At 41.2% G+C, this 15,227-nt stretch overlaps 1 protein-coding gene across 1 annotated transcript; it reads left to right on the top strand.

Annotated features, from left to right (window-relative positions):
• Window positions 1-297: 297 nt before the first annotated feature.
• On the top strand, window positions 298-14,765 carry ephx4 (epoxide hydrolase 4). Its single transcript, XM_084921987.1, has 7 exons — window positions 298-897; window positions 3,710-3,795; window positions 5,850-6,007; window positions 10,148-10,276; window positions 10,609-10,712; window positions 11,967-12,115; window positions 13,860-14,765. The coding sequence occupies exons 1-7, from the start codon at window positions 655-657 to the stop codon at window positions 14,098-14,100; spliced, it is 1,110 nt and encodes a 369-aa protein (XP_084778113.1). The 5' UTR covers window positions 298-654; the 3' UTR covers window positions 14,101-14,765.
• The last annotated feature ends 462 nt before the right edge of the window (window positions 14,766-15,227 follow it).

The raw sequence follows: 15,227 nt of genomic DNA, 5'->3' as shown, positions 1-15,227 counted from the left end.
GGTTTTCTAACGGAATAATTGACCTGCTCGTGTCCGTGTGTGATTTAGTAGACTTGACAGCCACACACCTGTGACACCGCATCTCATTAACATATCAATGCGCAGTCACAGCCTACCTGCTAATTAAACCGGGAAACCGCCACTTATTGTTCATGAAGCGCTTGGTGAGATAATTTAAAATAACGGTGATTATTTCACTGATGATGAGCTGAAGTCACGCAGACCTTTTTTTTTTTTTTTTTAATCGCAGCTTTGTTGCCATAACAGCGTGAAGCCGTGGTGCTTTGCAGTGATTTTTTTTTCCTCCGGAGGTTTTGCTGCCTAACAGCGCCTCTTAGCTGTTCAATGTAAATCAACGTAAAGCTCCGCATCGAGACGCTTATTGCTCGATTTCGGACTTGCCTTGTATAGTCAACAACACGGTCTCCTGCCAAACAGCCACGGCTGCCACACGCACGCGTGAAATCTGACGTGATGCTCTTGCCACCGTCCCATTCAGCCGCTTGTTGGGATCCTCCCTTCAGACAGTCGTGCGTATGCGCTGGTAAAGAAACGACGGCATTGTCAGAGCGGTGTTTAAACAGAAACGACCAGTTAACAGAAATCAATCAATAGGTAACGTGATCCGGGCTGATTTCCTGCGGCAATGTAAAGATGGCGAGAGTGCTCCATAACTTGCTGATATTTTTAATCAGTCTTGCGCTGAAAATCAGAGTTTTGGGGTATTGGTCATTGATATACGGTTATTGTGCTCTTTGCGCCATCGTAGCCCTGCTGAAACTTTGGTGGAACATCGTTTTAAGGCCGACAACAACCTTCCAATGGGTGATTCGTGAAACTCCCCCGGCTTGTCTGAATGACACGTCCTTGGGAACCCACTGTTATGTTAGGATCAAGGTAAGAGACACGCACGCACTTGGACATGAAAGGTGTCTGTAAGGGTAACAGCCTTTGTGTGTGTATGTGTGTGTGTACGGTGCCAGGGTGTTCACGTGTAAAAAAAGAAAAAAAAAACGCCTCAACACCTTTCCGCCGTGTCGCGTCATGAAAATCCAAACGGGGCCCGATGTTTTAGCACAATCTCGAAGCGTCTGTTTGTTTTTGCGAAGCGCTTCTATTTATTTATTTGTGATGTTTTTGGTGGAGTCAAGGCTTGCTGGCGTGGAGCTCAGGTGGTGCTGAAAGAACAGCTCCTCCGCCTCACGTCTCTGCATGCAGCGTGCTGCCAGCCTCTAACTACCAACCTACAGTATGTGTTCAGGATTATGTAATTAAAATACCAAAGCATGTCCCGATGTGAGGGATGGAAGAATTATTCACATCCTAGACTTCGCAATGACTACCAACACAAGATGTACTTAAAGCATGACAAGTACAGCAGCATGTACCTGTCATTCTTATATTATGGGATTGTCATTAGTAACGTATTAATATAAGAAGGAATTCTGATCTACTTCATGATCTGTTGGAGAGTAGCAATGAGTTTAAAAATAAATGACAGTTTTTCTAAATGCATCTTAATTCAGGCTTGACTTCTACCAGATAGATGCACTGCAGTCAAAAGAAAATTTTCCACAAAAGTAGCAGAGAATGACAAATACCTTAAACAAGTACTAGAATACATGTACACTGTTTTAGCGCAAGAACACTCATCTGTGCCTGTTAAAGCATGCGCTTCTTAGTCATAAATCAAAGTTTTCCACGAGCAAATGAATCTGATCTGCAGCGAGCACAGTGCATGAAGGGTTTGGTTGAAAACAGAATAAATCTGCTGACGTGTAACCATACAAGAAAGAAAAAAGTACTGCAAGTATATGTCCATGGAAGCAGATTACTTTACAGAACCATAAAATTGCAAATACAATTTTATCAAATATTAAAATGAATTGGGATGAACAACTAAATAACCATCCATAATACCATTCATCCACTCCATCCATTGTTTCCACTTATCCAATTCAGGGTTGTGCCGGAGCCTATCCCAGCTGTCATAGGGCAGGAGGTAGGGTACACCCGGGACCTGTCACTAGTCCGTCAAAGGGCTGATACAGAGAGACAGACAACCTTTCACAGCCTCAGATCCTCCAAAGCACCTAATCCCCACTAAATAAAAACAGAGAAGCTTTTCTATCTGACACCTAATAACACCTCAAGGTGGGGATTGGGGGGGATTGTCTTTCTCTTTAAATAGCCCAATAATATTGCTTTCTTTGTATTTGATTTGTTTTATAATAGACTCTAGTCCAAGCAGTAGTATTTTGAAGTGCGCTGACACCCATTTCATTTCAACATGTGACATAAAATTCATCAACAGAATTATAAAACTATACGTATTAGAACAAAATCATTCAATATACAAGTACCTGTCTGATACTCTGTTTTCTTAATATAATGATTACTGCGGATGTTATTTTGCATCACCTGCAATTTGATCCTAAGTGTAGCCGCAAAGCCTCTAAACCAAGCAGAGCAAGCACAATAAAGTGACCCTGAAGTTTCTTGTTACAATGCTTCATTTTGCCAAATAGGAACTAAATCTGCCCCCCCCCCCCCACTGCCTAAAAACAGAAACACTTTTGGCTTCTTATTATCTCACTTGAACTATTGAACTTTATCAAGAACAATCAATTCAACTTTATCAGCTGACTTTGACTCTTGAATATGCCCAACCTAAATCCATCTTAGCAACATGTCTGTACAAGCAGGAGTTTGGTGATACCACAACCTGCATGTAGCTTACACAAGTGTAGTGCAGGAACCTGAAGCTTCAGGTGGGTTAAGGACTTTACAGTAAAGTAGGAGACTTTTTGTGTCAGCCCGCTAATGCGCAGCTTTCCTCTTTGCTTCTGTTTAATGCTGAAATCTATTCCAGCTGCTGTAGGGTGAGAGGAAGGTTACGCCCAGAGCAGGTCACCAGTTTATTGCAAATTTGTTGTTCTTTCTCAGAACCCCAAACAGTGATATATGAGAAAGAAAAGCAAAAAGCAAAATCCCCACATTTCTGAGGCACAGCTTTGATATGTTTCTTAAAAATATTAAAAAAATTCAAACCCTGTTAAATCTAATGAACTTCCAACTATTTAAACACAAGCATTTACATTAACTTTTTCTTCTTCTCTACTCTCACTTTTTCCATCAGGAACTCACTCTTTCTGCCATCAGATGGAAATATTGTAGGTGTCTTCTGCATAATTGTATTTATCTTTCATGAGCCTTTAGTTTGACATATTGGGGACACTGCTTGTCTTGTCTTTAAACTTTCAAAATGAAACATTTGCATATTAAAGCACTTTAGATTCTTCAGGAAGATTAAATGTGGATGTAAGAAATGTGGGCAGGTGTTGTCATAATTTTCTTTTGTGTTAAACTTACACATGTACATTTAAACGTCTACAAACATTTCCTGAAGGAGTCTTAAAGTTTGTTAGAGCACTTAGTATTCTGCAGAAACAAATTCACGAGAGTGTTTCAGGTCCAGTAAACATGATATTACAAGCTTGTGATACACTGATTCTTATTTAATGGCTCAAAAGAAAACGAGCTATTCCTGTCTTGTTTCCCCGTAGTAATTTTCCCTGCAGCTCCCCTCAGTAACAGTCACTTAGGAGCGCTGGCTTGTTCCGTTGTGTTCACTAAATGGCTTTGGATAAAAGTGACGGCTGAAGTGTTCATGTGCAAATGTGTCTTTGTGTGTCTTGTTTCTGCGCAGGAGTCTGGCCTCAGGTTCCACTATGTTGCTGCTGGTGAGAGAGGAAAGCCCCTCATGTTGTTTCTGCACGGCTTCCCTGAGTTCTGGTAGGTCAGAGACAAATCAGGGTCAGAGTAACAGTAAAAGCTTCTCTAAACCACACTGTAAGATGTTGTGTTGTGCAGTTGTATTTGGTATTTGCTGCATTGGTCATCTCTCTAAAAATTTCCACTATGAGGATTCCTCCCTTGCTCAGCAGCAGTGTTAAATCTCTGCGATCTGGCTGTGGGCCTGCAAAAACAAATCCAAGCCAGCAGAGAGGAGTCCTCATTCACAGACATGATTTGCCATCGGGGGAAAGGGGTCCAAAGCATTCAAGCTCTCTTCCTCCTGATATGAAATGAAAAATGATGTTGAGTGTTGCGTCTGGATCAGGGCCAAAGAGCTTGTCAAGAACTGTAAGCCCGTCCATATCTCTCGCATGCTATCTAAGCTGCGGACAGGACAGGGATTAATTAACGGTAGACGGGAGCTCTTTCTGCTTCACTTGACATATCCTTCAAAGGAACGATGAAACTGTACTGAGGTGCTTGGAAAGAGTGCTTTTTAAAATGTGCTAATTCCCTTTCAGAAATAAGAAAGATGAGACTTTGTGTTCAGAAGGGGGATGGAGGGCTGCAAGGGGCTTATTTTGCTTCAGCCCTCTTCTATATTCAAAGATCTAAAGGTTCAGAGCCGGGATCTTATCCTGACTCATCAGAATCACAGGCAGGGCTCTGCATTTTGCTTTTCCCCCGTTACTCGGCTGAGGAGGAAGAGGACAAGGAGGAGGGGGGCTGACAAGATCTTCAATTAGGAAGTCATCCCAGTCCACATCAGTGGGCGGATTAGAATCTAAAACAGCTTCTATTATCCAGAGGTGACCTTCACTCAGCTGGAAAGAAAGCTGAGTGCTAGTTTCTAAAAGAGAGTTTGCAAAGTTGGTTTGTAAGAATCGTAATTGCGGGGAAAGGCCTGTGAACACACTTGCGTAATGTGCTGTTTGGACTTAGAAACTCCAGATGTTTAACAGAAAGAGTCTGTGTCATAGACTCTGGGACTGGAGATAAAAAGACAAACAAGAGGCTTTCCATTTTGTTAACTTATCCTTCCTTGCATCTTCTCACCTTCTGTGGCCTGGAAATTATATTCCTTCAGCTATCAGTTCCTTAATTGCTCCTGAAGGAGAAAGAAAGCTTGTGGAGGAGCTAGGAGTGAGGAAGCACAGGTGTGTCCTAAGCAAAAGTCATTTATCAAGAGGCATGATGGATAAATGCCATACGTCACCATAGAAAACATAGAGTGTTTACTTTGTTGTGTTTCTCATGCTAATCCTGAGAAGAGATGCGAGTTCAGAAAACAAGGGAAGTTGCTAGCATTGTGAAAAACACACAGATTTACCCTGAAGAGAGAAAATAATTTATTACGCAAATCATCCATATGTCCATACCTTTATTGCTACTTATTCAGGTCTCTGTCAGACAGCAGTTTAATCAGAGATACTCAGATCTCGCTCTTCTTGGCCACCTCTTTCAGGGGGACACTGTCTTAAGCCAGCTAAGAGATATAATCTCTCTGCCCTGGGGTTTTCTCCTAGTGGGACATGCCTAAAACATCTCTAGGAATTAAGGAGGCATGCTAGTCAGGTGCCCGAAGCACCTCAACTGCCTTGTTTTGAAGTGCTATGTTGCTATCTAACTACATTAGGAGAAATGTAAGAACCCCATAAAGAGGAGAATGGGCTTTAAATCCACTGTAGTAGAAACTGAATGAATGTTTGAGCAAAAGCAAGACTGTAGAAGGGGTTCATAAAGTGTTTTGGGCACAAATTCCTTTCTTGTTCCTTAGCTGTGTAAATGACACATTATCTTCACGCTTTTAAAGACATTAAACACTGTCCCGTTAAAAGGTTTCTATGAAGGTTTGAAGTCTAATTTTAGATCAGTTTTGAAAGCTTTTGATAATTTGTTACATAACTGTGATTTTGTTTTTACCTACTTATGTATTATATGTAATATAAATGCCAATAAACTTAAATTAAAAAATCTCTATTTCCATGAGAAACAGGCATTAACCTGCATTGTCTTGTCAATAATATTCGTCAAATGTGTGTGTGCCTCAGGTTTTCCTGGCGTTACCAGCTGCGTGAGTTCAAGAGTGAATTTCGTGTGGTGGCCATCGATATGCGGGGCTACGGGGAGTCCGACCTGCCGCTCTCCACTGAGAGTTACCGCTTCGAATACCTGGTCACGGATGTCAAAGATATTGTGGAGTACTTAGGTGAGGAAACACGGGAGAACTGCGTGCCTGTAATCTCGGAATCAGTCCGAGGAGCGGAGAGTGTTTTGACAGCTACTTGGGTCAAAAATAAACTTGTTTATCAATGTTACGCCGTGGACAGCCTTCAGGCCTGCAGCACGGCAAGACAAACTTCCTGTGACTCATTCTAAGTGAACATGGGACACTGCAGATACAGAGCCCAAAGCCTGCTGACTGCGTGCTAACACTGGCAGGGAGCTAGCCTGAGGTGGTGTGCACATACCAGCTAATGATTATCTGGCCAGAATGACAGTTTTTGCTCTTTAACTGGCCAACGTATCTCAGTGTTTTTCCTGTCATTTCAGCACGGCTTACACACTCTATCAGGTAATCTGTCTCAGCCCTGAAATGTCGCTGAAGATTGTATTCAGTGGACATGAGCCCTTTCATTCTCCTTCACACCTGTCACCTCACATCTAAATGTGTTAACACGGCTGTTTCAGTGTCAATTACAAGGAAGCCGAAAAGGTCGTTCTTGATTTTCCTGCATAGTCTTTGAGGTGCTTTCTTCACTCTTTTCAGTATCAAAGAAAATTTCTGTTTTATTACAGCAATATTTTACTGTAGGAGTTCTGTAGATCTGGAAACGCAGACACACGGCTAAAATGAACCAAAACGTGGGCATGAAACCTGAGCGCTCAGTCGGTCGCACTCCTCCATGGTAGCCAAACACAAATGGAAGGCACACGAAAGGCAGAGGAACTGTTAGCAGCATTTTCATTTCAAATGCAGTTTGAACTTAAAATATAGGGCTTCAAATAATCTCTCTAAACTGCTGCCTACAACCTTTCTGGTTATCTGACGCTCTTGTTCTTGTCCATTTATGTTTCCTTGTAGCACTGTTGAAATTTCCAGGACTCAGCAAGTACCTAATAATCAAAGATGAATCAGTTAAATGTGACAGAAGAAGGCGTAAACATTGTTAAACACTGACGTAATTCTGCCTTTTAAACTTTTCTGAGGTAAACAAATGAGGTGTGATCATAAAATTTTGCAACCCAAACCATAAAAATTGCTGAGGAAAAGCTATTTCCTCAGCAGTGATACAACTTTACCAGCCCTACTTTCATTTTCAGATCACTTTCCTTTTTTAACACCTGGAGTTGGTGAACTTTGTGATCACATCATGTGTTACATTTACATTTTCATTACTTCAAAGTCATTCATAGGTAATATCTGGCTCTTCAGTTTAGTGTTATGTTTCACATTTTCTTTTATCCTTCAGGTAGTGACTGGATGATCAAGGATTGGAAAAGCAGTCAGGAAAATGGAAGGATTAAACAAAGCCTTCTGCAGCTGCCTGTTGCAGCTATAAATTGAATCAATTAGAGGTGAAACTCAACCACAACAGTCAAGCTGTGGCCTGTAACATCAAAACATTAAGCTGAGAGGTTGTGCATCTTTGAAATGCTGGAAAGAACTGCAATCAGTCTGTAACGCTCTGTGCACTGCACAAATTAAATTGAACCATTGATTTTTTTTTATATTGTAGCTTTTTAAAAAGCCACAAGTGTTCTATCACGATGTTTTGCATCTCGTTACATTGTTCTGGCTGTCCCGGTCAATTACCTAACAGGTTTTTGGGAGCTAAGCACTCAGTCATGCACATTGCTGAGCAAATCACTTAATGGTCATTTCAGTGGAAGAAGGAAAGCACTGATTGTTTGATAACCGCTCTTCTCTAATCTGTGATCAACTCGTAGAGCCAATGAGATCCACCCAGCTGCCTGCATTCACAGAACACATGTTATGCTAGTTATCATGTCGGTAGCAGATTTCAGCGTTTTCAGTAAACTGCTAACAGCCCAAAAGGCGGACAGCCGAAAGAGCCGTGGTGCTCTGTTATTTTCCAGATGTAGTTCCCCGTCTACGATTATAGACTGTTCCTCTGTAGCATAAGCAACATCAGTGGGGCCTGCTGGGGTGATTCATATTAGTAGGTGTAAATGGTGCGACCTCCGGTAAGGGGATTAGTTTGTAGCAACTGCAACAGTAATGTGATCAGACTGAAGCCTTGACTTTGGTCAGCATTTGGCTGAATGTCATGAAATCCATCCTTTGATGAGTGTAAATGTCCTCTGAGAAAGTCAACAGTGATTTTCAGGCAGTGGCATTTTTTTTTATTTATTTTTTTACACAATGGACTGTATCAGTGTAACAAAGTGGCTAGACCCTGTGGCATCACCCACTGTGTCGATTTGGGGCTTTTTATCCTCTTTTTTTTAACCGTAAGGGACCATTTACGAACCAAAGGGCCAGTTGCATGAATCGTATTTACCATTATGCAGCTATAGCACAAGCATAGCAGACAGCTATGAAATTACACTGATGTAATTTCGCTGGGTGAATTTTTGGTATATATATTCTTTTTTATTTTTCGGATTTGAATGAAGACATCTGACAAAATGACCATTGCATTTGCCAACAAGTGTTCTGTAGCTCAAAACGCACTCTGGTACTGGAAAAATGTCAGTCTTAGTTTTACTGGATCTCAGTGCAGCATTTGATACAGTTGACCACAACATATTACTCAAACGACTGGAGGACTGGGCAGGTCTCTCAGGAACTGTACTAAACTGGTTCAAAACATACTTAGAAAACAGGAAATACTTTGTATCAATAGGTAACTTCACATCTGAGCAGACAAGTATCACATGTGGAGTTCCCCAAGGTTCCATCTTGGGACCCCCTCTGTTTAACATTTACATGCTCCCACTGGCACAGATTATAAAGAACAACAAAATAAACTATCATAGCTATGCAGATGACACACAAATATATATCACAATGTCACCAGGAGACCGAGGCCCTGTACAGGCTCTTGGTAAATGCATTGAGGAAATTAATGACTGGTTGTGCCACAATTTTCTCCAGCTAAACAAAAACAAAACTGAAGTAATAGTCTTTGGCGCCAAAGAAAAACGATTACAGGTCACCAGAGAACATCTATACACCTAAAAACCACAAACCAGGCGAGAAATTTGGGTGTAGTGATGGATGCAGACCTAAACTTAGAAAAACACATTAAGACAATAACAAAATCAGCTTACTATCACCTCAAGAATATATCAAGGATAAAAGATCTGATGTCTCAACAGGACCTGGAAAAACTAGTCCATGCATTCATCTTTAGCAGGCTTGATTACTGTAACAGCATCTTTACAGGTCTACCTAAAAAATCAGTCAGACAACTACAGCTCATTCAGAACTCTGCTGCTCGAGTCCTCACTAAGACCAAAAAAGTGGACCACATCAGTCCAGCTCTGAGGTCTTTACACTGGCTGCCTGTCCGTCAGAGGATAGACTTTAAAGTTCTGATGCTGGTCTATAAAGCTCTGAATGGTTTAGGACCAAAATACATCAGTGACCTCCTGACCCAGTATGAACCTTCCAGATCCCTCAGGTCATCTGGATCCGGTCTTTTATCAGTTCCCAGAGTCAGAACCAGACACGGAGAAGCTGCATTCAGCTTTTATGCTCCTTATATCTGGAACAAACTCCCAGAAAGCCTCAGATCAGCTGAAACACTCAGTTTATTTAAATCCAGGTTGAAGACTCACCTGTTCTCAGCTGCATTTGAATAAAGCACCAAATCCACACTTTTAAGCTTAAATTTCAAAACTAACATTTTAACTACTGATTTTATCTATTGTTCTGATTTTATCTGCTTTGATTTTATATACTGTTTTGTTTGTTTGTTTGTTAATTAGTTAGTTTGTTTGTCTGCTTGTTTTAATCAATTTTAAATCATGCTTTTTATTTGTTTTTGTTTCTAATGTCTCTGTAAAGCACTTTGAATCACCTTGTTGTTGTGCTATACAAATAAACTTGCCTTGCCTTGCCTAAATATATTATGACTTAAACATAGTAAAATAATGCTGCAGACACATCCAGTTCAATCCAACAAGAGTTCAAAGTACCCCACTGACATCCTGAAATATGTAAGAAAGCAGTCGGTATACAGCTTCAACCAAAGCCATTAAATTCTCCCTGCTGCTGCTCACTATGTTGGCTTCACTTTTGAGCCACAGAGATTGTTGTTTAGTTTTAACGTTAGAATGGACTTCCAGCTTCCTTCATTCGTGTTTTATTTCTTCCAAGGTTACAACAGATGTTGCCTCGTTGGCCACGACTGGGGTGGGACCATAGCGTGGCTGTTTGCGATTCACTACCCCGAGATGGTGACAAAACTCATTGTTCTCAACTGTCCGCATCCGTCTGTGTTCACAGGTATGATTTCAGGACAGTGTGCTGGAAAATCAGTATTCTCCACGCTAATTAGAGAAGCTCTGGTTTGACTCTTGGGTTATTACTGTAATTATTAATGATAATTAGGAAGTGTTATTACTTCAGTTGCATGTTTGCATCCATCTGGCAAATCCTCCTCTGCATTAAGAGCAAGTTGATGAGACACTAATTAGAGGAGGCTAATATGAAGCTGGAACAGCTGGTTTAAATGGTGCAGACAGAGAGGCACTGAGTTATCATGTCCACAAGAAACCTGCCCTTTAATTATGTCGAGAAACTAAATGTTCCCTTTCTTCTCCTTTCCTCTCCTCCAGATTATACCCTGCGTCACCCGAGCCAGCTGCTGAAATCCAGTCATTACTTTTTCTTCCAGCTGCCCCGCTTCCCGGAGCTCATGCTCTCCATCAATGATTTCAAGGTGGTCTGTTGTGTGTGGACTTTCAATGTCAAGGTCGTGTGTGGATGTGCATGTGCAATAGTGTACCTCGCACATTATGAGCAGTGTCTATTTTTGGTGTTTACATCAGGTCAGACTGCAGGAAATGTGTGGATTACAGATTATTACAAAATAATATCTGGATTTTTTAAATATTGTTAGTAATTAATCATTTAATTTCTTATTTTCTCAATTTTATTATCTTCTTCTTCCCATTGTTTAAAAGTAATTGTACTTAATATTATCTTGTCTCCGTGTTAGAAGATTTACAAATACACACAGTTTGTATTTTATCTTCCAGTGATCAGATTCTAGTTGTTCTCTCGGTATTTCCGGTGCTTGATTATTCCCAGAGTTTGATGTGAGGTTGCCACTGTTCTCATGTCTGTTCATTAAATATTAAGCAACAGCTGGGAGCTTAGCTTACCTTAGTTAGCATGTAGACTGAAAATAAAGACTAACCTGACTCGGTTCATCAACAGCTAATTAACACATAGCGCGTAGAGCAGTGCCTCGGGTTATTTTTTGTAGCTACAATTTACAGACTACTAAACACCTCATACGCAGTTAATCAGTTGTTGTGAAAGCAAAGACACAGAGAAAATGCTGATGTGCTGAAACGAGGACAGCTTGCTGTGTCTGTGTGTGTATTGCTGTTAGTTTAAAACAATGATAAACACCTCAAACCAAGTCTTTCCTTTTTGTAACTGCCCAGATTTCCCTGCAGTTTTCACCACAGGCTGAGAATTTCTACAGTATACCATCATTGATTTGCACACCACACATGCAGGAAATAGAGAAAAGGTGAAAGGTTAGCCAAAATATGAGAAACACTCATCCAAACCACCTCAAATCTCCGCTTATTGTGAGTTTAATGTTACTGTAAAACTAAAAACTACTTTCTATTTAAATTCCTTGCTTTATAATTATTTAAGCATTTCTAAGACACTGGTGTTATATCACCTAGTATAATCAGTATGTCAGAGTTTTGCTAATTAAATGAAAGAATGCTGCCATATGCTCGCGCTGGTGCACAGCATGCAGTGTCGTCGAGCCAGCAGAGAGTCAGAGAGCCAGAGCTGTGACTGAAGGTCATCAGAGCTGATTTCACCACAGAAGTACCTTTTTTGACTCGCGTTACAGCGACATGGACGTCCTTCAGTGAATGCTGTCTAGATCAGAACGTACCGCCCATGCAAACCTCGCTCAGTGTTTGCTGCTGTGTCTCTGCTGCAGGCTCTGAAGGCTTTGTTCACCAGCCGCAGCACAGGGATCGGCAGGAAAGGCCGATGGCTCACCGCAGAGGATCTGGAAGCCTACCTGTACGCACTCTCACAACCGGGAGCTCTAACAGGAGCCCTCAACTATTACAGGAATGTCTTCAGGTGGGGAATTCACTCAGCCAAGGATGGATTATGTGAAAGGATCTCTATATAACAGTGATATGTCATATGTGTTAAGCAAAATCTGTATGATTTATAAGAGATCAAAGAATAATATTAAAGTTAAAAAGCTGTTAAAAACACACCAAACAAAAGTTTGCTCTCTTACATTAAAATAGGAATACTGAAGATCAGCAGTATGCACAGTTCAGGTCTAAACATTCAGAGAAAGCGCTCCACGATGAGCTGCAAGGACAGGCCCAGTGTTTTGGCACCACAGTCTCAGCTGTGACTGCCACGGTCATATCAGCTGCAAAATAAATGAGCAGTAAACTGCCAGACACAAAATAGCAGAAAATAGCTGTTTTAAATGTTTTTTACTTGTTGAGTTTTTGTTTATGCTTGAAAAGTAATTTTCAGATGTGTCAGTTTAAGAAACTTTATGTTCCACGCTCCAAAGATAAACGAGGTTTTTGTTGTGTAGTTTGCATTTAGTATAGTATATCTGGGACTCTCCACCATTTGACCTTAGAACTGAAGAAGCTTCTCGGATGAGAGGTGAAACGTCTTCAAGTAACTTAAAGAAGTCCAGACGCTTTTCTTTGCAAGATCCTTTGACTACGATGACCTGGATGACTGAGAACCTTCACAGACATATTTGCATTTAGTAGCACCATCTACTGTCAGAACTCTGGGGGAACAGAAAACTGAGCCTCTACTTCTGTCAGTGCTACAATACTGTCACATTCACATCTTTCCTACATGTTTACTGGCAAACAATGGTCCGCATAAACGAGATCAAAGAAAATCTCAGTGCATGCAATTTTGACATGTGACCTATACATGCATGGCTGAGCGTGCCATCTGCTCCCTTCTCAAGCAATGAGTTGTCTCAGAGTAGCTTTTGTATGCTTACGTAAAAGAAATCTCAGTGACCCATGCCCACTTAGTCTGTCTGTTAGTGGATAGCGTACCTAAATGTAGAGGGGACAAAAATAGGTGAATGCACAGTCAACATTCAGCCATCCTTTTAAATGTATATCTGCTTTCTGGTCTGAGACAGGATGGAGGCTGGAAGACATCTCGGCAGAAGCGTGCCGTACTGCATGTGATGTTTAACAACTGTGATACTACAGAACAGGATGTTAAATTAAGACCCAGGTGCTGCGGGTCCATCGGAAATCTGGTATAAAACTTTTCATGCTCAGCTGAGTGAGAAAAGCTGGAAAATGACAAAAATAGGAATCTGCACTGTGGGTTAGAGTTACAAAACCGGGCAAAGTAGTCTGGAGCGCAATCCCTAAATAACGCTCACAGGTGTGGTTAGTTTGATTTACGCAAGTTGTGCTGTTTCCTTAAAAACAAGTGCAGACATCCCATTTCAATGTCAAACACAAAAAAATAAGACATGAATCCCTCCATCCATCCATTCTCTTCCACTTATCCTTAACATGGTTGTGAGGAGCCCAGAGCCAATCCTAGCTACATTAAATATAGTTTAATGTTGCTGGGATAAATATAGTTTTGTGAAGTTTTTGTGCAGTCTGAGAGAGAAGTACTCTGTCAGGATAATAAGGTACTCTGAGGTCATGTGAGATACGATGAGGCCTGATTGTTCTGAACTTTGTATGTAAGGAGAAGGATTTTAAATTAAATTCTGGATTTAAACGGGAGCCTGTGAAGAGAATATGGGACAAATGTGATCAACTGAAGGCTTTTCATGTTTTCGTGTCCTTTCTTTCTGTAGCTCCCTCCCTCTGAGCCATAACCACGTCAGGTCTCCGGTGCTGCTGCTGTGGGGAGAGCGGGATGCCTTCTTGGAACAGGAAATGGCCGAGGCTTGCCGCCTCTACATCAGGAATCATTTCCGTCTTAACATCATTTCCGGGGCCAGTCACTGGCTGCAGCAGGACCAGCCCGATATCGTAAACACCCTCATATGGACCTTCCTCAAGGAGGGCGAGGGACGTAAAAGCTACAGGAACTAAATCCACAGCGAGGCCTCCTCCAGCACCTCTCCTCTCCCCACTCACTCCCTGGAAGCCTGGAATGTGCCTGTGACACCAAGCAACATAGTGATAATGCAATCATTCTTTAAATCTTTCACATGTTTCAGACATTTTTTAAAGAAGTCAGCTGTAAAGGAAGAAATCAAAGCACACTTCACCAGAGAGGACACCGAACAGTATGCGTGACACATATTCAAGATGTTTTTTGCACACGACATCCGCCTTAAAGTTTGTCGGTTTCAGCATTACAAATGTGTGGCAGAATCTCCTTTGTGACTTGTATTGTGTGGTGCCTTTTTAACTTTCGAGCTGTCGCAGTGTAACGATGTCCTGCGAGACTGGGGATGTGGCGTCGCCTGCTATACTTGTGTGTTTCAACGGGTCGCTCCACTCCACTTTGGGCACAGTCCTTTGGGAGGCGTAACCCTCCCACTCCCTTTATCAGGTAGTGTTGCTGAAAGGAGCTTTTTTTCCCTCAAAGATTAATGCTCAAATGTAGAGAATGTTATCTTCCTGTATAGAAATGTCAGTGATGGTTGACTATTGTACTATTTTGTATCTCTTCCTACACACTGCATTTTGAAATTCACTGAGCCAGGTCTACACCATTTGATTTTATAAATAAACTAAGTGTCAAACTGTCAGACTTCACTGCTTTTTAAAAAAAAGATAATAACGGATTTGAAGTTAAAAGCAGAAAACCTCCAGATGCCCCTCTGTGTGTCTGTTACTGTCTCAGATTAAAAATGAAACTACCAGAAATAGCAATGGATGCTCTGTTAAATATAGCACAGAGCTGAGTGGCACTGCATATTTATACCTCCACTGTGTGCAAACAGAAATGTTCATGCGGAAATAAGGTGAGATGTGTTCATCAGACAGATATTTACAACCCCGATTCCAAAAAAAGTTGGGACGCTGTATAAATGAAAGCAGAATGCAATGATCTGCAAATCTCGTAAACCCATATTTTTTTCGCAATATAACACAGAAAACATATTGTGTAAACTGAGACATTTTACTGTTCCATGACAAGGATTGGCTCATTTTGAATTTGATGACGGAAACATTTCCTTAAAATGTTGAGAGAAAGACAACAAAAGGCA

The sequence above is a fragment of the Perissodus microlepis genome, chromosome 23 (genome assembly GCF_051167445.1).
Source record: "Perissodus microlepis isolate ML-2025 ecotype Zambia chromosome 23, ASM5116744v1, whole genome shotgun sequence".
NCBI classification, from domain to species: Eukaryota; Metazoa; Chordata; class Actinopteri; order Cichliformes; family Cichlidae; genus Perissodus; species Perissodus microlepis.
This window is presented reverse-complemented; position numbering and strand designations above follow the sequence as displayed.